The following is a 22,902-nucleotide window of genomic DNA, read 5'->3' as shown; positions in this document are numbered from 1 at the left end:
GGGGTTTCCTCTGGAGCCGGAGCAGAGGCTTGAAGGCTCTGTTGGTGTGTTTGTTTGTGTGGAAACTGAGAGCATATGGTGAGAATAATTATGTGCTCACACCTACAACTCTCAACCTTTGTGGAAAACTTTTTTTCGGTAGCATCTGCTTGAGTTAGAGGCTGTTCGGACCATCCTGAGTCACAAGTGGTCAACTCTTAAGTCCGTCACTTCACGTCAGTTAACGCTCTCAGGATTTAACACAAAGAAAGAAATTAATGTAGAACATTTGCCGAATTTACAAGAAGGCCCAAATAGTTCAGATTTTGTTATAGAATGTGTTTCACAAAGTTTATAAAGTTCCTCCTAACTCAACAACTCACAAAATTGCGCAATTTTTCAAGGGAGTCTGGTGACCTCTCAAAAAAAGTAGCCGATATTAGTTACTGTTTACTGTATTTGTAAAATTTGACATGTTAACCATCAATAAAATGTTGTCTTCTTTCATAAACTGAGTGTAAATGTGTAAACAGTGTGTTCAAACAGCTGCTAAATATCAGCAGCAAAGACTCAATTTAGACACCAAAGCAGCCATGCTGCGACAAACTGATGCTTTTTACAAGAAAAGAAACAACTTCATGTTTTGTATTGAATGCCGAATTTACTAGAAGGTATGAATGATTGAGGATTTATCAGAGACAGCGTTTCAAAAAGTTTATAAAGTTTCTCCTAACTCAACAATTCACAAAATTGTGCGATTTTTCAAGGGAGTCTGGAGACTTTCTCCACAGGCAACAAATAACTACCTCTGTATTTGAAAAATTCGAGACTTACATTCAATAAAATGTTTTCTTCTTTCATAAATTGAGTGTAAATGGTGAAAATCAGTGTGTTCAAACAGCTGCTAAATGTTGGCAGGTAAGACTCAATTCAGACAGAAGCAGACAGGCTGGTACAGCCATGCTGCGACAAACTGATGCTTTTTACAAGAAAAGAAACAACTTCATGTTTTGTATTGAATGCCGAATTTACTAGAAGGCATGAACGATTAAGGATTTATCAGAGACAGCCTTTCACAAAGTTTATAAAGTTTCTCCTCACTCAACAATTCACAAAATTGTGCAATTTGTTAAGGGAGTCTGGTGATATTGTGGTTACTAGTACAATGGTTGGATCAGTGTGTTTACAAACATCAGTTAGGGATTGATCAGGTCGATGATTTGATACATTTGGTTTGTTGTGTGACACCAATCCATCCTTTTGACCATAACAATGATATTTAGATATTAAATGTTGATAAAGTGTTAAAAATACATTGTCAAATCAAACTGTTACCGTCTTTTTAAGAGACGAAACGCACAATAAGAAAAATTAAGGATGAATTTGACTGATAGCATTTTGTTCTAGATATCCCGATAACATCTGATATCTTGATTGCTCTAATCGACCATCGGAAAATCTGAATTCATCCACTTTTTCTCTTAAAAACACAACTTAATTCACTGTCTTTCCATCTGATCCTAACTGAGTTGCGCGTTGTAGCTAATTGGTTGAGAAACTGTTGAATCTTAACTCGCTGATTAACATTCAGCCGCTCGACCTCCCGCTGAGCGGCCGTCAGCGCGCCGCCGGTGAGTTCCCGACTGTAGAAATGTAAATGAGCACGCGGCTGCCAGCCAGCCGGCACGTATAGTATCAGTGTGCGGTCCGTCCTGATGGATTTGTCTCCGTCCGTCAGAGGGAGGACCTGGCCCGTGACTCGGCAGCTTCGTGCCAATCAAGCGTATCGACCCATTTGTGTTTTCGCCAGCCGGAGGTGTCCACGCTGACACCGGTGTGGGTGAAATATTCCTCTCCTTGGCCGAGCGTCAAACGTGTCCTCAGCCTCGCTGCTGTCTGTCTCGCTAAAAGAGATGAGCAGGGGGGCGAAGGAGGGTGTGAAAATAGCCGATGGAAGACATCACGGCCATTTCTCAAACTCAGAGCTGTAGTAGCAGGTGGCCCGGCAGCCGGCAGCCTCACTTCTTGGCTCGGCACACGCAGAACTCTGGCTTTACTTTACCTTCGTTTACAGCCTTTTTTGTTTCTTTATAATTCAAGCTCCTTTTAATGTCTGTTTTTTTTCCTCTCTTTGTCCTTTTACCGGAGCACTACAGCTGCCTCTCGATGATTTCTGCTATCTATACAGCTGCTTCCACAAGTTTTCCTTGTTTTTGGGATTTCAATTTGCACTTTAAATAGAGGGATTAAATGTGCTTAATTGGTTTGTACTCAAAGGATTAAGGATTATAATAAAGAAATATATTTTATTTCATTGCTTGAAAGATGGAATTATTAGAAAAAAAAAAGCTTTGTGAGAAAGGACAATGAAGCTGAGACGAGGAAAGAGGGTTTACCAGGAAATGTTTGCAGTCCACTCGCTGCTAAGAAGCATTGATAATTGATAATTATCCAATGATTTACTTTTTGTTTGTTGTTTGATTGTTTACTATCATCTCAAATGCATGTTGTCTTACTGTAAACACAGCGTACAGCCATATAACCCGACCCTAAACTGAACCGAAGCAGTGTTTTCTCTCCTGGCCGAGGCTGATCTGTCGTTTCGGATATTTTCCGTCCGTCCAGATTGACTCATTTTGGATTTTGCCGAGTAAAGAAAAGAAGAGATGAGCAGCTGGAGGGAAAACAACCTGTTGTTGTTGTTGTTGATGCCGAACAGAGAGGCCTGGAGCAAGTGTCAAAGCAGCACTCGCTTCCTTTGTGACCTGTGAACACAAAAACCTACCAGATATGTTAATGAATGTGAAAGTAAAAGTGTGGTTGGAGGCATTAAGAATCATTTTTTGATGAATCTATTTGTCACATTTGACGTCCTCAGATGGAGCTTTTCTCTGTAAACGCCGGCCGTATTAATCCTCAGTCGTGTTGGCTCAGATAAACACTGCTTACATCTTCTTCATACGGCTCGTGTCGGACCGAACAGTAAGCAGGCTAATTGTTTACTGTGTGTGCTGATTCGTGTGTCTCTTTAATGACTGCAGGCAGACTGTTTACTCAGTGTGGATTACTGAACACACAGCCTGTCCTCTGTCAAAGACAGCCTGTGTGTGTCCGCTGCATTTCTAACATTTTATCTGGGATTGTTTGGTGGTACGACTCAGCTCAGCTCAGCTCTCTATTGCCTGCAAACAGCACACATTCATCGGCGTACAGCTTTGGATGTATTGGCACTGTGACTAACGTTACGTTTGTGATCGCTTTTGCTTTTTCATCCTTAGTTACTTCACTTCACACAGTTACACTAACACTGTACATCATGTTATTTACCGTTCATGACAGTATCTAGTATTTCTGATCACTTCACAGACTCTAGCTAACGTGAGCGACAACGCTTCGACCTCATAGCCGCCATTTTCCTCTGACGTCTCGTTCAGGATGCGTCGTACCGCCTCGTTCCAGGAACAAACAAAACAAGGAACAGGAAGAGATTTTATTAGCCGACAGGTTATCTCTGCCCCTTTATAGTGAGAATACAAAGTACAGTGTCTAGATGACAATGATTAATAATTAGTTAAGTAGTTTAATGGATGCAAAATTTACCTTTGAATTTCAAACCTCTTGTTCTCATCTTAATTTTTTGCTGTCTGACATCAGATTTGTACAACTCCACTCAGTTCTGCAGTAAAACATAAGCTTACATGTAAACATTTGCTCTATAATTAAGACTTAAATAAAATCTAGTTGTCAGAAAGCGTTAAAAGCCACCAAAGACGCAGTTTATCAAAAAATATCCCTTGAGGGAGGCTTATCCACGCTTTCCTCCGGCTTGTTACTGATTCTCTTCGCCTGACAGCTTAGACTTCCTCCTGAAAACACACACAAACGTGTGTGTGTGTGAGTGTGTGATGATGTCGCCTGCCTCATTTGTTTGGGTTAGCCCATAATTAACACGTCAGAGCTCCAGTGAGAGACATCGAGGCGTTAATGGTGACAAGGTGACATGAAACAGTTTGAGGGCAGCTCTAAAAATGTGCCGTGCCGTCACCACGTCACTTCTGCTTCCTCTGGTCTTTTTCTTCTTCCTCAGAGCAAAAAAAATTTTGACAAAACAGTTGCGATATGACATCGTCTGTCTCAGAGTAACCTGCTAGATGTGCCACCTTCTGTGGTGCAAATCGACTGAGAGGCTCTTGAAAGCGTTAGCTGGCAGCGTCGCCGTGAACAGAAGACGTGTGATGAATGTCTAATCAGGCTCCTGAAGCTTCTTTACTCCTGAACGTTTACCTGCCGAGCTTCTTAAAAACTCAAGCTGGGTCTTTAGATGATGATGCTCGTTGATGTGCGAATGATCTCAACCTCAGTTGGAGGAACAGGGGTCGGGGTGCGTTCGCTGCCTGCTGCGTTCGATCGACTCGAGCAGCTGCAAAAAGATGCATAAAAAAGTTAAAACCCGTCTTTTCAGGTATGATTCCTATTTACCGCCACCGAGCACAGACCCAGACGGAAACACATTTCGCCGTCGAAGTCGCCTGCGATCCCTCAAACGTCTGCCTTCGAGCCCCGCGGCCCGTCCTTAGCGGTGAATTTTATCACCCTCTCTGCGCTGAACTCTTTAATAAGTGAATCAAAGTGTTTCATTCCACGGCGAGATATACTCCATTTGAAGAAATGAGACCTGCTCTGACAAAATGATTTCTGGCATGAGAGGGGAAAAAAAGCACATTATTGCCTCCAGTTAAAGTTATGAGACCACTCTCACTTATGAAACGCTCTCAGGAGCAGCCATCTTTTTTATTTTATTTATTGCGAAAACGGAATCGAAAACGTTGACACCTTTTGTCCTTAATAGTTTTTAAATAATCCTCATTTACAGTTTCAGCGTCGGTGCAGATTAAGCCTAATTAAAAGTGTCAGTGTTGTTTGAAGTCGGGGGGCAGAGCCGCCGTGCTCGTCTTTATCTCAGGTCTCCAGGATCTTTATGTGAATCTGCAGATGGAGATCAGGCCTCCGGCTGCTGAAAATCACAGCGTTCGCCTCTTTCATCTGCTTTTGAAAATTGCACACTTTCTCAGCGCAGAGACGGCTTTCATCAACGAGCTCAGAGGGGCCGGTGATTTGTTTCGCTCATGAGAGTTTTTGGACTCTGCGTGACCTCGCCGACGATTGATGGCATCGCGTACGAGCCACCAACAGCCTGTCACTCACATGCAGGCAGGTGTATGAGTGGTGCAAACACACTAAATATTATAGTTTGTGTGACTGTTTTCTTTTAAAGTTCAGGGTTTTTGTATTTTAACACTTTCTAAACTGGCAAAGGAAAGATTGAAGATGCATTTCTTCCTCTGTCAACTCGTCTTCTTCCTCCAGTTTTCACGACGGAGCGTCAAAACAAATCACAGCTGACGTTTCGGTGATTTGAATTTTGAGTGGGTTGGTCCTTTAATAATAGATGTGACAGAATTGCAGTGAAATGAAGGCAAATCCTCAAAAGCCTCATATTTATTATTCACTTAAGGTTTTTTTTCAAGATGTGTGATTTCTAATTTTTTCCAAAATATGGAGCGTCACCTCGTTTTAAAGGGTAAGGCCACCCAAAATCTGAAAACGTACAACTTTCTTATCTTTAATAGTTTTGGAGGTAACTGGAGAGAAAATAATCTCTTTCTAGAAACGATGTCTAGGATACTCTGAAAAGTCACAGGAAATAATCACAGCCCGACAGATGCTCGATTTTTGGGGCCGATAGCAATATTTGGGATTAAAAAATTCCACTAATATATCGGCCGATATTCTTAGATATACAGATTATATATAGAGTCACATTTTATTAGGGATGCACGATATTTTAGACTCACGTACTTGCCGATACTGATACCTGCATTTTTGGCAGTATCGGCGGCATTTCCGGTGCTGGTATCAGAATCAGAACAACTCTAGTTTAGTCGTATAGCACAATTCAAACACAAGGCATCTCAGCGGGCTTTACAGAGGCATAGAATATATTAAAATACATTAAAAACAAGCAGGAAAGAGTCGCTTTTTGAGGGACTGACTGGTGATGGTTTGATTTTTTATTGTGTAACTCTTACAGAAAGTGCTGACCAGTTATAAAACCTGACTGAGGAGAGTAGGTAGTGAAAACAGGCTTTTATATCACGTTGGGTCCGTGTCATCAACAGATTAAATAAAGTTAAACAATGCTGTTTCTACATAAACGTGGGCGTTTGCACAGGAGAACAAAAATGGAGGAAGCGTTCCAGTTTTTATTAACGAGGACAGATATCAATACTGGAGCCAATCTGATCGCTAAACAACACTTTTTTTTTTTGATGTCTTAATTTGATGAAAATGTGTTTTTGGCTCTTATAAAATAAGCTGCTGCTGCTGCTGCTGTTACACAAGCAGCAAACTTAAAAACAGCCTTGTTAAAGAAAGTTTCCTCCACGGGACTCGTGTGTGTTTGAGGACACTCTGACCGCAGAGGTAATTCAATCAGCTCCTCGCCGTCGTCCCGGCTGAATTTGTTGTTAAGTCAGGAAAAAGGTCTTCTGTAGTCAAATATTGGCTTTAGAGAATGAAAGCGGGTACCTGGAGAGCTGTACTGGATGAACACCGCTGTCCTCTGCACACCTCCTCCGGGTTGGGCGGCGTCCCAGCGGTGCAGGAGTCGGAGAGTCACGCTCGGGCTCATCCGGCCGGCGCTGCCAGCTCTGACACTCGCTGGCTCCTCGGGCTGGAAATTGCCATAATGTGTCCTGCAGTGGTCGACTGCACAGGCCTCTATCAGGGGCTCCATCTGTGCTGAGCGATGCACGTCATACTGGGTGGTGGCGCATAGACACTCAAACGCAACAATATGCAACAAAAAGCACTTTATCAGATAAGATCCTCAACCAGGACATCAACAGGATCATACGCACGTTCCTCATCTCATCTCATAACCCAAACAGCGAGCGTTTATCTGTTCCCAGAGCTTCCTCCCCTCCAGATGTTTGATTCCCCGACCTCCAGCGCTGACGTCGGCTGATCGGGTCCGGCTCACAGTTGGCATCACAGTCCGTCCCAAAGGCTTTACATGCATCATATCGACAAAGAATTACAAAAATTGCAGTAATCGCAAATATAAATATCCTTTCCTGAAACCTAAAATAAAGAGTTAATCCTGAAACAGCACTTTCAAACACGTATCAGGACACACACACACACACACACACGCTTTCCGCTGTAACCTTCGTCAAGGACGGACATTAACATTAAACGTATATGAAAAATGAGCTGCGGTTCAAGTTAATTGATGAGCTGCTGGATTAAAACACTCTGTAAGTGGACTGTGGAGCGTTTAAAAAAAAAAAAAAGCAGTGAAGGAGCTGCTGCTGCTCCTGCTTCACTACTTTAAGCTGTTAAATGTATTCTGGATGAGATGTTGACTCCCATCCAAAGTTTCTGGATGTGTGGGTGAAGAAATCTGCACATCAACTACATGCAAATGTCTGCTCAGCACACGGCCCACGGTCGAGACTGAGACCAGAGCGCGTTTGATTCGACGCGTTTGTACCGTAACCGTGGTTAAAACCACACGGAGATTAATCGACTGCTCTGTTACCAGCTCGGCTTTTATTCGCTGATGAAATGTTCCCGTCACAAATATAAAAAGAAGGATATTTAAGAGTGCTTCAGTGACGAGCAATTAGCATAAATTCAACATATGCAACACCTGCGTCGCAGCACAATGCATTTATCTGTCATTTGGAAATGAGCGAACGTCCGCTGGAGCGTAATTCATTAGAAATACGATGCCAGAGCGCCACAAATCGCCTGGACGGACTCCAAATAGAGCTTTTCGAGTTTCATTGTTCCTGCCGTATTAGAAGAAGTGAGAGGAAATGTGTTTGCTCCTGCCAGTTTCTCTGGTGTCTCATATCTGCTGAGGGAAAGATATCTGAAAACGCTCGGGGAATGAAGGACGGTGTATTAGAGAAGAGTTGAGCGACAGCTTTAATTTTGATGGAGTCATACCTCATGAAGGAAAAGGTAAATATGGGCATCGGTCCAAGCGTTTATTAACACATTCTCACACCTAAACAACTGAACACGGAGCTGCAGGGTGAGATTATTTTGCATGCACCGGTGCACCTTAATATTCAGCAGGTCAGAAAATCAGAAACCATAAAAATACTTTCAACAAACACCCACTGGGCGAGGAGACGGATTTATTCCTATCATTTACATAATGGGGTGCGCCTTAATGAATAAGTAAGGCGCGCCAGTGCAGCCAGTGTCAAAAGTCAGTCTGGAGCCCTGGAGTAGGTAAATTGCCGGTGACTCCCAAAACAGCATGACCATTGCAGCGTACCAGCGCCAGGCGTACCGGACCTTCACTGTAGGGTCACAGTCGGGTTAGGTTCAGGAAAACATCGTGGTTTTGGGTAAAACAACTATGTCACTTATGTGAATTCAGTTATGAAGGTACCAATATTACATACTTTATGCTACTTTATGCTACGTTACGTTACTTAGCTTACATGATAAAACAAATAACTACGTAACTTGTGAATACAGTTGGGAAGGTTAACAACATTACGTACTTTACGCTACGTTACATACATGCAAAACTTGTGGTTTTGGGTTAAATAACTATGTTACTTATGTGAATTTAGTTACGAAGGTACCAATATTACATACTTTATGCTACTTTATGCTTCTTTACACTACGTTATGTTACGTTGTGTACATGCCAAAACTTCTGGTTTTAGTTAAAATAACTGTCACTTATGTGAATTCAGTTACGAGAGTTACCAACTTTACATACGTCACTCTATGCTACGTTGTGTACACGACAAAACTTGTGGTTTTGGTGAAAATAAATAAGTTACTTATGTGAATTTAGTTACGAGAGTTACCAACTTTATGTACTTTACTCTATGCTACTTTATGTTACTTTCATGACTTTATTTTACGCTACATTACGTGACGTACATGACAAAACTTGTGGTTTTAGTGAAAGTAACTGTAATGTGAATTCAATTACAAAGGTTACCAACATTATGTACGTAACACTGCGTTACGTTACTTTACACTACGTAACGTCACTTTACATTACGTTACTTTGTTACTTTATGCTACGTTACGTTACTTTACATTACATGTGACGTTACGTAGTGTAAAGTAATGTAACGTAACGTCACTTTACATTATGTTACTTTACACTACGTTACGTTACTTTATATTACGTTACTTTACACTATGTTACATTACTTTATGTTACTTTATGCTATGTTACGTTACTTTACATTACGTTACGTTGTGTACATGACAACATTTGGTCTATTGTTGGAGCTGCCTTCGAATTCTGCTTCGAATTTAATAAATTGCACCTTTTAACCAGCTGAATTTTAGGGATCTTTCTTTAAACTAACAACAACAACAACAACAAATTCTGACGTCCTTGTTGCCTCAAACAATCGGGTATCAGTGAGGCTGGAACTGAGTCATTGTAGCTGATATCGCCTGAAAGCCCTCTGCACATATCATGTAGCTGCTTTGCACCTGCTCGATGTGAACTCGTGTCCTTTAATGAACCAGCGCAGGAACAGTTACATCATCATCTCGCTGACATTTCACCGACTCACACCACCTCAGGGTTTGCAGATTAACAAGTTCTTCCTCCACGCTGCTCACAGCCGACCTCCCCCTGCTGCTTCCAGGTAGTTTATTATATGGAGCTGGGTGGAGCTGTGTGTGTGTGTGTGTGTGTGTGTGTGTGTGTGTGTGTGTGTGTGTGTATATGTGTTTGTGCATGTGTGTACTTCTGGCTGTGGTGGCTATTTTTAACTTGTCTGCTAGGACGACTGCACTTTCTCCTCGGCTGATTGTGTGTGTGTGGAGGCCCTGAGGGTGTGTGTGTGTGTGTGTGTGTGTGTGTGTGTGTGTGTATGTGTGTTTCTGTTCCCTATGTGTGTGTGTGTGGTCACTCCCAGTGGACCACAGGCATGTCGGGGTAGTGGAGGCCGGAGCTCGGTCACTCTGCCTCATTACCAAATCAGACGTCCTTCCCTGCTCCCCCGATGACGCCACAGAAACACTATTTAGTCACGTTTCTACCAAAGTAGAGCAGATTGAGGTTAAATCAAATCTTCCACTTGTTCAGGACACTTGTCCCAAGCTGCTCCCGGACATTTAAAGAGGAGATTTTGTCTCGTGTTTCTATGTAGGTTTGATAGAAAAATGGGTCACAACTTGAGCTTTTATCTGGAAAAGCAGGGTTGCCCTGGTTACAGCTCAGTTGAACCGATAAATCATATTGTTAAGTTGCAGCCTCGGTCGCTCCTCGCTGCAGCTTCACGACCTCAGACGGCTCCTCGAGAGCAGACGAGTTGTTTTCTTCAGACGCCGAGAGAGAGAGAGAGAGAGAAGTGGCCGCGTTCTCATCGCTGCCTCAGATGATCTCCTCCGACCGAGGCCGAGAGCAGCAGTGACAGAAAAACTGTGAATAAAATCCTCCGATACGACGGCTTAATGACACTGATACGGGTTGTGGTTTATATCCTGCTCAATAGAACTGCAGCAATCAATGAATCAGCCATTTTGGTAATTAATTGATCGTTTTAGTATTTTTTAGTAAAGTAAAAATACTAAAAATATCAAAAAATCACTGGTTCCAGCCTTTTAAAAGTGATTCTTTGTGGGTTTTCTGAGTCTTAAATGATATTTAACAAAAAAACAAACATTTTTTGTTGACTGTTGGTCAGAAACTAACTCCATTCTGGGTTTTTGCATTTTGTCTTCCGTCTACCGCTCTCTCTACAGCACTGTGTCCATGCTAGTTAAAGTCACTAGCTAGCTACTTGGCGCAAGATCTAAGACAATGTGATGTTAAAATAAAAAAAGACACATTAAACTCCATCCACAGGGGACGCAACATGTTTTTTTCCCTAATAACGCTGGACTGTGAACAACAAATCTATGTTAAGTTTGGCAAGAGGAGAGCTAGTTAGCTGTTAGCAGCTGGTGGGCATCAGAGTCCTGTGTTGTGTTTGGCTAACAGAGCTAACAGCTAATGGAGCTAATGTAGCTTGAGAGTTTCAGTTCAGAGAGACACAGAGCGCTGACAACAACGAAGCGTCTCTCCTCATGTTGTTACCAAAGCGCTAGCTACAGCGCTGTCGGCGCCAATCAAAGTCGCTAGCTAGCTACTTGGCACAAGATCTAAGAAAAATGTGACACGTTCAAACCTAAAAACACACAGTAAACTATATCGACGGCGGACGCAACCTATTTTTTTCCCTGGTAACGCTACATTGTGAACAACAAGTCAATGAAGTTGGCAGGAAGAGAGCTAGTTAGCTGTTAGCTGTTAGCAACCGGTGGGCAGCAGAGTCCTGTGGTGTGTTTGGTTTACGGAGATGACGGACCTAAACACACAGCAGGACAGAGAGTTTCAGTTTCAGACTGAGAGTTGCAGCCCTACTGTTTTATTTCGCCTTAGTTGGACCATTTTTCTGATATGATCATCATATTTCTCTATAAAGTCATCGGTGTGGGAAATTAACTGAAAGAATTGCTCAATAATTTGTTCAATTTATTACTTGGTTTTTGGACTTTCGGAGCACAAGATGAGCTTGTTTACTTTGTTGGAAATGAAGCTTTTCAAACAAGAAACGCAGCCTCTTGTGATTCGTTATTACTGTGGCTAATGTCGCTGTTTCCATATGTCTTTTTGTTTTATTGTGCCGCTTTATTTTAGTCCTTGACACGAAGAAAATAGGTCAAAGAGGTAGTCTCGGAAAAGGAAAGGACTGCGGTGGAAAAGGGGAAAGAAATTACCCGCTGAAGAGTATGAAGAATTGATGTAAAGTAGAAGAGGAAAAGCTTTTCAGTCGGGGGAAAAGGAAGAAGGAAGGCTAGAGAGAGGGTGACTGGGTGTATGGGAATATTGAGCCACAAAGCATTTATGTCAGATCAAAGCTAATCCTTATCTTTGGGGAAAGGATTCAGTAATACCCAGGGCTGTCTCACCCCCTCAAGGGCAGGTTTCTTTCTCTGCTTCCTGTGCTCATATTCCTTCTCTCCTCACTTGTCCATAAAACTGCCATGATTTTTTTTTTTTTTTCGACTTTGACTCGGTAACGGTGTGGAGAAACTAGGTCAGCTGGGGAGTGCAGAGAGAGGAGTGGAGGGTCTGGCCTCCGGACCTGAGAGGGGAGGGAGTGATTCGCCAGGGGAGGCTGGTGTTGAGGGCAAAGGAAGGAGACGTGCATGAAGCTGAAGCAGGTGATGGTGACGACCACGGATTGATTGAGTCGACCACAGACTAAGGAGGAGTCACTCAAGTATTTACTTTGCTGAAGCATTTAAGGCTTTGACCATCTTTCCCATGAAACGCCGCATCCAAAGGTCACATCTCAACACAACTTCATACCAAAACAGCTAAATAGGTCGATTGCCAGCATCTCCCAAAACAATATACTGTATATAACTGTTCCCAAAACAACATACTGCATATAACTGTTCCCAAAACAACATACTGCATATAACTGTTACCAAAAAACATACTATATATAACTGTTCCCAAAACAACATAGTGTAACTGTTCCCAAAAAACATAATGTATGTAACTGTTCCCAAAACAACATACTGTATGTAACTGTTCCCAAAACAACGTACTGTATACAACTGTTCCCAAAACAACATACTGCATATAACTGTTCCCAAAACAACATACTGTATACAACTGTTCCCAAAACAACATAGTGTATGTAACTGTTCCCAAAAAACATAATGTATGTAACAGTTCCCAAAACAACGTGCTGTATGTAACAGTTCCCAAAACAACATACTGTATGTAACTGTTCCCAAAACAACGTACTGTATACAACTGTTCCCAAAACAACATACTGTATACAACTGTTCCCAAAACAACATATTGTATATAACTGTTCCCAAAACAACATACTATATATAACTGTTCCCAAAACAACACACTGCATGTAACTGTTCCCTAAACAAAGAACTGTATGTAACTGTTCCCAAAACAACATACTGTATGTAACTGTTCCCAAAACAACGTACTGCATGTAACTGTTCCCAAAACAACATACTGCATGTAACTGTTCCCAAAACAACATACTGTATGTAACTGTTCCCAAAAAACATAATGTATGTAACTGTTCCCAAAACAACATACTGTATGTAACTGTTCCCAAAACAACATACTGTATACAACTGTTCCCAAAACAACGTACTGTATACAACTGTTCCCAAAACAACATAGTGTATGTAACTGTTCCCAAAAAACATAATGTATGTAACTGTTCCCAAAACAATGTACTGTATGTAACTGTTCCCAAAACAACACACTGTATCTAACTGTTCCCAAAACAAAGTACTGTATGTGACTGTTCCCAAAACAACGTACTGTATGTAACTGTTCCCAAAACAACGTACTGAATGTAACTGTTCCCAAAACAACATACTGTATATGGGCTATACTATGTATGAGAGTTCGGCGTAGAGTCGAGTTGGCTCAGACTTCTGATCCGATGCCTCCGGAGCAGGTGTTCTGTTCAGGACGACCCGGAGGAAACCCCGGGGCAGACCCAGAACACACTGGAGGGATTATATATCCCATGTGGCCTGGGAATGCCTCAGGATCCCCCAGGAAAGAGCTGGAGGACGTAGCTACCAACAAGGGCATCTCGGCTATCGTCTTTACTCTGCTGCAGTGACGTCAGGCGCCTGGATATTGACGGATCGATCGATGAGATGTTTTCAGAAGGATTCAGGCTCGATAAGCAGAATCCTAAACCCTGTCTTGTTACGGTTATTTACGAGCGCCCAAGGTCGAATGTGTTCATCCTCTCGCCTTTTTAAAAATGAACCAAACTAAAAGGAGTCCGGTGTGAGCGAACTGCTCCCAGCACACCTGGTGTGAACACACTCTTATCTGTCATTGCCACGTCCCCACGGGGTGCCGCGGGGAGTTTAATTGCCTGAGATCTTGTTTTTGATAAAGCACTGAGATGTACAGTGTTGCAGGGCAATCAGTGGTCACCTTTTTCCATTTCTGTCACCACTTTCCTCTCCGCCATCCGTCTCATCCTTCACTCCATCAGCCGGAGGGACACCGGCTCGGTTGCGATGGCAGCGGCAGAGAGACGGAAAAGAGAAAATTTACTCGTCTTTCCTCTTCAGCGGTTTTCACACTTGACAATTTGGGGCAGAAAAATAAAATAAAAAGTCGGCAGGGCCCTGTTTGGTATTCATTGTTTCCTTGGTGCTATTTTGACAGGGTTTAATCATCTGTAAAAGTAAACTATCACCGCTTCCGCATGGATTAACACGGTAGACGCGATTATGCAAGAGGAGTAGGAGGAGGAATAGATTGTTTATGGAGTCTGTGGCCTGAAGGAGACGCTTAAAAGAATTAGATATACTTAACACAGATACTGAGGCGAAGGGGTCTCATGAACTCAGCCCTGCTGCAGCCGGCTGGAGGCAGAGATGTTTAATGTATGATGTACATAATAATGATGTATTTATCTGACCGCTTCATCCAGGACTGTGGAGACGAGTCATCTGTAAAGTGCAATTTGTTCCTCTTACTGGATGCTTGGGATGTTTGGCATCATTTACAGGGATTTAAAGGACCACGTCAATATGTTTTCAAGTTTTTGATTTATCTTATTACCCTCGCCAAGGAGGTTATGTTTGTCGTTTGTCAGCAGGATCTCCTTGACTTATCAATTTCTTGTCTATATCGAGGTACTTGTATCTGTGACTGCCCTCGTCTCAACAGTCCTTTCTCTTCTCTTCTGTTGCAGGTGACGGACCATGTGGCCACTGGCAAGCTGTGACATCACTGTGACATCGTGGACGGTGGAGGTGCATCAAGCATCAAGGAGCCAGTTGTGATTTCGTAGCTTCGCCTGGAGTTGTGCAACCAATCTGTTTGTTTGCTGTTTTTTTTTTTTACCGGGGGAATACAATAAGAGACCATGGAGACTCTTTCCCAAGATTCGATCCTGGAGTGCCAGATCTGCTTTAACTACTACAGCCCCCGACGGCGGCCCAAACTCCTGGACTGCCGTCACACGTGCTGCTCGGTGTGTTTGACCCAGATGCGCAGCAGCCAGAAGGAGATCCGTTGTCCCTGGTGCCGCGGCGTCACCAAGCTCCCGCCAGGACTGTCCGTCTCCCAGCTCCCGGACGACCCGGACATCATCACCGTCATCGCCATCCCTCACGCCTCTGAGCACACGCCAGTCTTCATCCGCCTCCCCAGCAACGGCTGCTACATGCTGCCACTGCCCGTCTCCAAGGAGCGGGCGCTCGGCCTGCCGGGGGAGCTGGGATGTCGCTTCCTGCCCGGCGGGCAGCAGAAGGGGGTGACGGTGGTGACCGTGCCCGAGCAGCAGCCTCTGGGGCTGGGTATGGCTCTGGAGGGTGTGGGGATGGGGTTGGATGGAGGCGAGGGGGAAAGGAGAGTCACCGGGCCGGTGGGCGGAGGAGGGAAGGGCTCCACGTGGTCCGGTGTGTGCACGGTGATCCTGGTGGCGTGCGTGCTGCTCTTCCTCCTGGGCATCGTGCTGCACAACATGTCCTGCATCTCCAAACGCTTCACTGTCATCTCCTGCGGCTGAGGGCGAGGGGAGGCTGCTCGGACTGCCGCGGACCCCCCCTGGATTCCCCCACTAGCCCTGCCTCTCCTCAGGGTGGGACTCTGCCGAGGAGAGTGGACTTAACTCACATCATGGGCGTCTAAGGAAACTGCAGAGCAACGTAGGGAGAACAGAAGAAGAAGAGGGCAGGGAGGAGATCCACAACCGGTCTGCCATTGTGTCCCTTTTTTATTTTATTTGGGGGACTGAAATTAAAATGGAAATACAGATACAAACCTTGACTTTCCTCTTGTCCAACAGGCCCTGAATATCTTGCCCCTTTTCCCGTCCTCCATCTCCTCTGAAAGAACGCTTTGGGAATTACTCCAGAAATGTTTTTTGGATCGCTGATATGTTTTTTTGGCTCAGAGCCGATTTGACACTCACGCTGTCTGTGGTTTGTAGAAGTACATCAGTTATCCTAGTGTTGTTTAGCTGAGTGTAGGTTCTGAGTGCGGCGCCTCCAGCTGGTGCTGCGGTACAAAGAGTTCGGACTTGGCTGCTCTTCGTTCTCTGGTGCTGCAGGAATTAACTGTGCAGGATCCACTTCTGGGCCCCGATTGAATCATCTGGGAAACTTAAAAAATCAACACAGCTTTCATTTTCTTTTGTTCTTTTCTTTACACAACCTGTTCCTGTTCAGAACAAACTCTTGAGATGGCTCTGTGTGGTTAGTAAAGGGACTGTTGTCACAAAAAAAAAAAAAGACAAAACATGGATTGTATTGTTCATTCATGCCAGCATATTACAGGCCTACACTCAAAACACTGCTAGTAGTGAGTTGCTGTATTAGGGCTTAGAAGCTGGAGAGTCCTTTGGCAAAAAAGGACGAACATTTGTTGTTTTTAGGTTCTCAGATATGAGAATTTTCTCTTTTTTTTCTGTTTTATATCATTGTAAAATCAGTATCATTTGGTTTGGGGCTGCTGGTTGGACAACAACTAATTTGAAGATGATAATTGGGCTCTCAGAATTGGCAAATATCTTCATAAACGATTAATCTTTTCAGTGTCCTGTTTTGAATTAACTGTGTGCAGACATCTACTAGTATACTGTTTGTACAATTGGGTGAAGATTAAAATCTACAAAGAAAAGTTTGACATGTTGGGAAATACATTTATTTGCACTGTGCAAGAGTCAGATCGACATCACTCTCATGTCTGTGCGTTATACGGATCTAGAGCCAGGGGGTGATTAGCTTAGCTTAGCTTAGCATAAACTGGAAGCGGGGTAAACAGCTAGCTTAGCTTTCTCACGTGTTTAAAAAAGCTTTACAATTTATCAGCACCTCTCAAGTCCATTTATTACTATGCTGTATCTTTGTGTGTATTTGTTTAATATGTGCGCAAACAGAGATGTACGCTAATGTCATGCTAGGTGCTACATGCCATGTTAGCTACAGCACATAACTGCCTATAACTTTAAAACCACAACTTTAAGTCTAATTTTGTTTTTTTGTACATTTTTAACAAACCACAGAAAACATGTTTGTATGTAGGCGTGTTTTTGAGCTTTAAAGAAAGCAAAGCTATTTGTTTGTCCCTGCTCCCAGGCAGTTTTGGGACGTGCTACATGCTAACGCTATGTGGTAGTTACAATACGTAACTTCCCATTAAACCATAACTGATACACACAAGGTTATACATGCTACATTTCTGAACTCAAGGGGTGTTGTTAGGCTAGCTGTTTCCCCCTGCTTCCAGTCTTTACGCTAAGCTAATCTAAGCTAATCACATCCTGGCTGTAGCTCTATGAGAGTGATATTGATCTCTATTAACTCCTGGTGAGAAAGGACCAATAAGCGCAGTGTCAACAGTTACTTTAAATAAACATTATAGACAATAGAGTGCTGCAGGAATTATGTTTTTTTGTGTGCTAGCTAAGTTGGCATCGCCCCAATTCCCTCAACAAAAAGCCAGTGGGTTTTTTTGTTTTTCTGTGACAAACAAAAATGTATGACACTTATATGTTTTGTTTAGCAAGATTATTTTCACCAATGAACACCACTTTTATGATTTTTAAAGAGTAAATGCAGTCACTAGCAGTGCTGCTAGCAGCCCAGAGAAGTGTTGGCGTTTACCCCGCTCGCACCATGGATCTATAACCCGCACTGTGCAGCCCATAGAGCGTGGGCACTAAAGAGCCGGCTAACTTCCTGTTAAGCGCCCGCTAACTTGAGTGAGGACAAAATAATTCAATTGTGTGGCTCTTCTAGACTTTCCAAATGTTATTGGACCGAATGACTCAAATTATGGCAGTGAAACGAGTCATTTCACAGGGGCTGTGACGCTAAAAAAAATGGATACACCATTTTACAGCCCCTTCTTTCACAATGTCAGCTTATGTCTTAAAAGTCATACCTAGTATGTAGTATGTAGTTTACACGGTTCAGCCACTACGAAAAAATTGAGGGCTTGGCTCGCACAGGAGCTTTACAACAGGACGGGGCTAGCTGGTTAGCATGCTAAACATGCTTTTCAACACCAATTATTAACATCATAACGTCAAAACAAAAATTTTGTGTGTAATTTTTGTTAAGTTTAGAACGTTTTCAAACAAAATTCGTACATATTGCACCTTATTTCAGGCATCCACCCAAAAACCCATTGAAAAAACCCATTGACCTTGAGACAAGGGAACCAGAAGATGCTAACTTCCTCCTCAGCACTATTGGACAAGCAAACCTTTCCTTCTTTGTTCCTTTCTTGCGGTGCATTTTGTATTTTCCCACGGCTGCTTAGCGTATTAGCTCTCGTTGAACAGCTAACCGTCCGTCTCCTTTTCACCCCGACCTGCAGACCACCACCGTCAACTCTTCACTCTTTGACCAGGCGTTCACCGGCAGCCCACGCACTATCGACTCCCTTCAATCTTCATACCTTTCCCTCGCTTAGAAAGCTGGTGGATATGGGCTCAACGGTGCGACGGTGTGTGTGTTTGTGTGTGTGAGTAATGGGTCAGTAGCGGGTCAGGAGTGGGCGGCCGCTGCAGGGCTCCAGTTAATGACGACCGTATCGATTTATCTGCTTTTGAATATCTCTCGCATCCGCGGAGATGGATGTTTCTCTTTCTTTTCACTTTTATATGTTGAGGCAAGCGATTCGTCTGTTTGCTGTGTGTGGTTGAAGCGACGGAGTGTACAGTGCACACAAACAGGGTGAACTCTTTTGTACAGCAGCCTCGTCATGTACAGAACGATTGTAATTTCCTCATCTTTTTCAGATAACTTTGGGTTTTTTTTGTTGACGTGTTTTTGTTTAAAGAGTCTGATTTGAGATTAAGGGAGCTCGCTGTGTGTTCAGTTACACTTCAGGGCACTCAGAGTTATTATGACACAACAGATGCACGACGTGAGGACAGAAAGAAGATAAAAGATTATATACTGACCAAAATGTTATATAGAAATGCATATATCATCTTATTTAATACATCTAAACTGTGGAGGATCGAGTCACTGAGGGATAAAAATGTGGCTTTTCTTCCGTATCAACGTGATTTTACCGCCTAACATCAAAATCTCAGCAAATTCCACTGGATTTATTTTACTTATTTTGTTTTGATTTATCAGGAAAGCAAAGTCTGAGGTTTTCTCTCTGCTCAACAAAGACAAGCTCAGCTCATTTTTAGAGAAAATGAGCTGAGCTCGTCTTTGATTTTGTTCAATTTTATTACATTTTTTCTGATTCGGCGTCTCACATCAGCTTGATTTCACCACATTTCACCAAAGCAAAGTTGGAGATTTCCTCTCTACTAAACCGTAAAAAGAGATTGAACATTTTCTCTAAAAATGAGCAGATATCATCTGTGATTTTGTTCAAACCAAATTTATTTTGATTTGATCTCATATCAGCTTAATTCCCCCAAAGCAAAGTCTTGAGATTTACTCTTGTCTCAACCGTAACGAGAGATTAAACCTTTTCTTTACAAAGTGAGCAGAATTTGTCTTTCATTTATTCTCATCTCAGCTTAATTTCACTAAAGAAACTCTGATATTTCATCCCGCTTAAGAGAAAAATAGATTTGGACATTTAAATCAATGCAGCTCTGTTCAGCTCGAGGCTTCCTGCACACGTTGTGAGAGCGTTCAGGCTACAACAGTGCAGCTACTTGTTTTACAGATGCAGCGAGAGACGGAGTCCAGTTCATCTGAACCGGTTCATGTGGGACATGCCTGCTGGTTGCAGCTCCCACTGTTGCTATGAGACTGTACTGGAGGCCCTTTTGAAGTGCGGCGCTCCTCGCCTGAAAAGTTGAAATATTTTTAGCTCCGAGCGCTCGGCGCTCTGTGAAAACTTGATAATTTCTCGGCACTTGAGGGTGAAGTGGTTTTCTGTCGCCGCTCAAGATCCACTCAGAGATCCCAGTTAAGAAAAAGATGAATCATTTTTGGGGAAATCTTGATGAAAGACGTTTTATTAATGAGTTTTACACATTTTAGTAGTTGTAATCATCACTTAAAGGGTAACAACACCAATTTTACACATTAAAGTGTGCTATTAAGTGGTACCAAGTCTTCATCGGCTCCAGAGGAAGCTGCATGTAATCTGATTATTTGCCTCCAGTGATGTCCACAATATCACCAGACTCCCTTAACAAATCGTCTGATTTTCAGAGTTGTTGAGTGACGAGAAACTCTAAAAAACATTTGTGAAACGACTACGACAAATTCTGATACATTGGGACCTCCTCGTAAATTCAGCAGTAAATGCAAATCATTAAATTTGTTGTTTCCTTGTAAAAAGTGTCAGTTTGTACCAGCCTGGCTGCTTCTGGCTCTAAAGTGCTAAAGTCTTACCTGCCAACATTTAGCAGCTGTTTGAACTGTTTCAACTCATTTCACAGCAAGACAGCATTTTATTGACAGTAAACATGTTATATTTTACAAATACAATAAAAATTAACCAATATAGGACACTTCTTTGTCGCCTGTGAAAAAAAGGCCCCAGACTCCCTTTAAAAATCGCAAAATTCTGTGAGTTGTTGTGATAGGAGAAACTTTATCGACTGTGTGAAACGCTGTCTTCGACAAATTTGTAACTTTATGAACCTTCTCGCAAATTCGGCAGAAGTTAAACACGTATTGAAAAGCGGCAAAACAAATGATCGATAGAGAAATCGCCATTTTTATTCCACGCATTCTTTTTCAAAACCTGGCGCCTACATTACCCACAATGCATCTTGGCAACTGTGTGACATCACTGGAGGCAATTTATCAGATTACATGCAGCTTCCTACCTTTCTCGCCTGTGAACACACTTTAATGTGGGGAATTGGTGGAGTTGCCCTTTAATGCTTTATAAATCATAATAAGCTGCGTTCACAGACAACATAAAAATAAAACACGGTTGCTTGCAGATCTCTGACGTACAGTCTCGATATCTTCAAGACGTCTCGCAAAAAGCTGAGATTATCGTTACGGCAGAGAAAGAAAAGTGCAGATACTTCGATTGAGGCTTTCTTTTAGAAAATTCAACAGGAAATCAGGAGAAATAACCGATTTAAATGCTCGATTTCCTGCAGAAACCAGTATAACCAGCAGGAACGCGCTCCTGGTGATCATCCACACACTGGGCTCGCTCCATTCGTGATGAATGAACCTGTCTTTAGTCTTTTCCCTCTGCCAATCCATCATGAACGAGGCTCTGGGTGGGGGGGGAAGTGGAGAAACAACTGCGCCTCGTTTGTTCGCTTATTATATGAGATTATTGATCCGAAGGCGGTGAAATCCCATCATTATTCCAGGCAAACTCTGTAAAACGCTGTCAGGCACAAAACCAAGGATAAACACAAGGTATACAGAGGCACAGCAGCTGTTTCTGGTTATTGCTTTTCATATATTTCCGTGTTGAGTTTAAACATCCAGGATACGACTGCACCATCTGTTCTTAAACATTCATCACTTCAGTCACATTTGCTGTGATTTAGGAGAATATCACGCCTCTGAATCTCCTCCCCGTCCTCTGTGAGTCTTGTTTTGCTTTTATTAAACGAAGAACTGCCCTGTGAGACATTTTTTTTTTTACAGAAACGTAAAAGAGAGAGACGACTTGAGAAGCAGAAGTAGAAAAAGGAGGCTTGTCATTTCTGTGCCTGTGTGTTTGTAAAAATGCCGTGAAGTTCCTGTTGTAGTTTCCTGTTTGTGTCGGGTCGACGACGGCCGACGACGCAAGCAGCAGCTGTTTTTGGTGAATTATTAAAGCAAAACGCTCTGAATCTGAAGCACGACGAGTCCTGACGTCTTTATTTTCATACCCAGAGACACCACAGGTGAATATAATGAAACATTTTATCTGGTAGATATCTTCATGAAACCTCCTCAGCTGATCACTCACATTATGATTATTTTTTATCTTACAAGTTTTCTATGTTTAAATGAGCAAATGAGACTATTTTATTAAATATGCGCTCAACTGCACGTGTTTTATGGACATTTTTCTGTCTGATGGAAACTAATTTCCACCAGTAAAATAGATTGATGAAAACTTATTATGAGAGAAAAAGTCACAAATATGAAATAAAATAAAAAATTTGAGAGAAAAAGTCGAAATAATGAGAAAAAAGCCATGATTATGAGACAAAAATTGATTATTATGAGAAAAAAGTTTAAATTTGAGATACAGACTCATAATTATGAGATAAAAATTTGTAATTATAAGTAAAAAAGTCATAATTATGACCAAAATTCATTATTATGACATTAAAAGTTGAAATTATGGACAAAAAAAAGTCAATTATGTCATAAAATGTCAAAATTATTAGATCAAAAAGTCAAAAATATCCGATAAAAAGTCAATTATGAGAAGATTATGAGATAAGAAGCCAGAGTTATGAACCAAAAAGTCAAATTATGAGATTAGAAGTCATGTTTATGAGGTAAATGTTGACTTTTCATCTCATAATTATGACTTTGGTTTGCATTTTGTTCCTGAGTCTGAAAACAGCAAAATACCTCCACATCTCATAATTGACCGGCGCAAGAAAACAAGGTAGTTTCCACCTTCAGGGCCTCGGTTTAAATGTTTCATTCTGGACCAGCTTTAACAGAAATGTCCATTATTAGAGGAACGCGTTGACATTTACAGCCTCAGAAACACAGATAACGTCCCGTTAAACGTTTCTTTGTTTCCACTCGGAGATAAAGAGGCGGATTCCTCGTGGCTTTATTTACTGAAGTCACACTTCACGGCTGAGTGAGCTCCTCTCTCTGTTTACCCTCAGGAGCCTCTTTTCTCCTCAAATATTTATTGATATAGTGTGAGGGAGGTAA

General features: G+C 42.3%; 1 protein-coding gene across 3 annotated transcripts in view; it reads left to right on the top strand.

The window, feature by feature from the left end:
• rnf152 (ring finger protein 152) overlaps positions 1-21,854 on the top strand; it is a 49,262-nt gene extending 27,408 nt beyond the window's left edge. For 2 of the 3 annotated variants that reach the window (XM_073488743.1, XM_073488741.1), the window contains one exon: positions 14,799-21,854. In XM_073488743.1, coding sequence (XP_073344844.1) covers positions 14,973-15,617 — 645 coding nt within the window. In that variant the 5' untranslated portion in view covers positions 14,799-14,972 and the 3' untranslated portion in view covers positions 15,618-21,854. Of the gene's footprint in view, positions 1-9,641; positions 9,684-14,798 lie in introns of those variants that run through there. The other variant, XM_073488742.1, reaches the window with a different exon arrangement.
• Positions 21,855-22,902: the final 1,048 nt, after the last annotated feature.

Source organism: Pagrus major, chromosome 19 (assembly GCF_040436345.1).
Source record: "Pagrus major chromosome 19, Pma_NU_1.0".
Lineage (NCBI taxonomy): Eukaryota > Metazoa > Chordata > Actinopteri > Spariformes > Sparidae > Pagrus > Pagrus major.
Note: the sequence above shows the minus strand (reverse complement) of the source record. Positions and strands in the feature narration are given on the sequence as shown.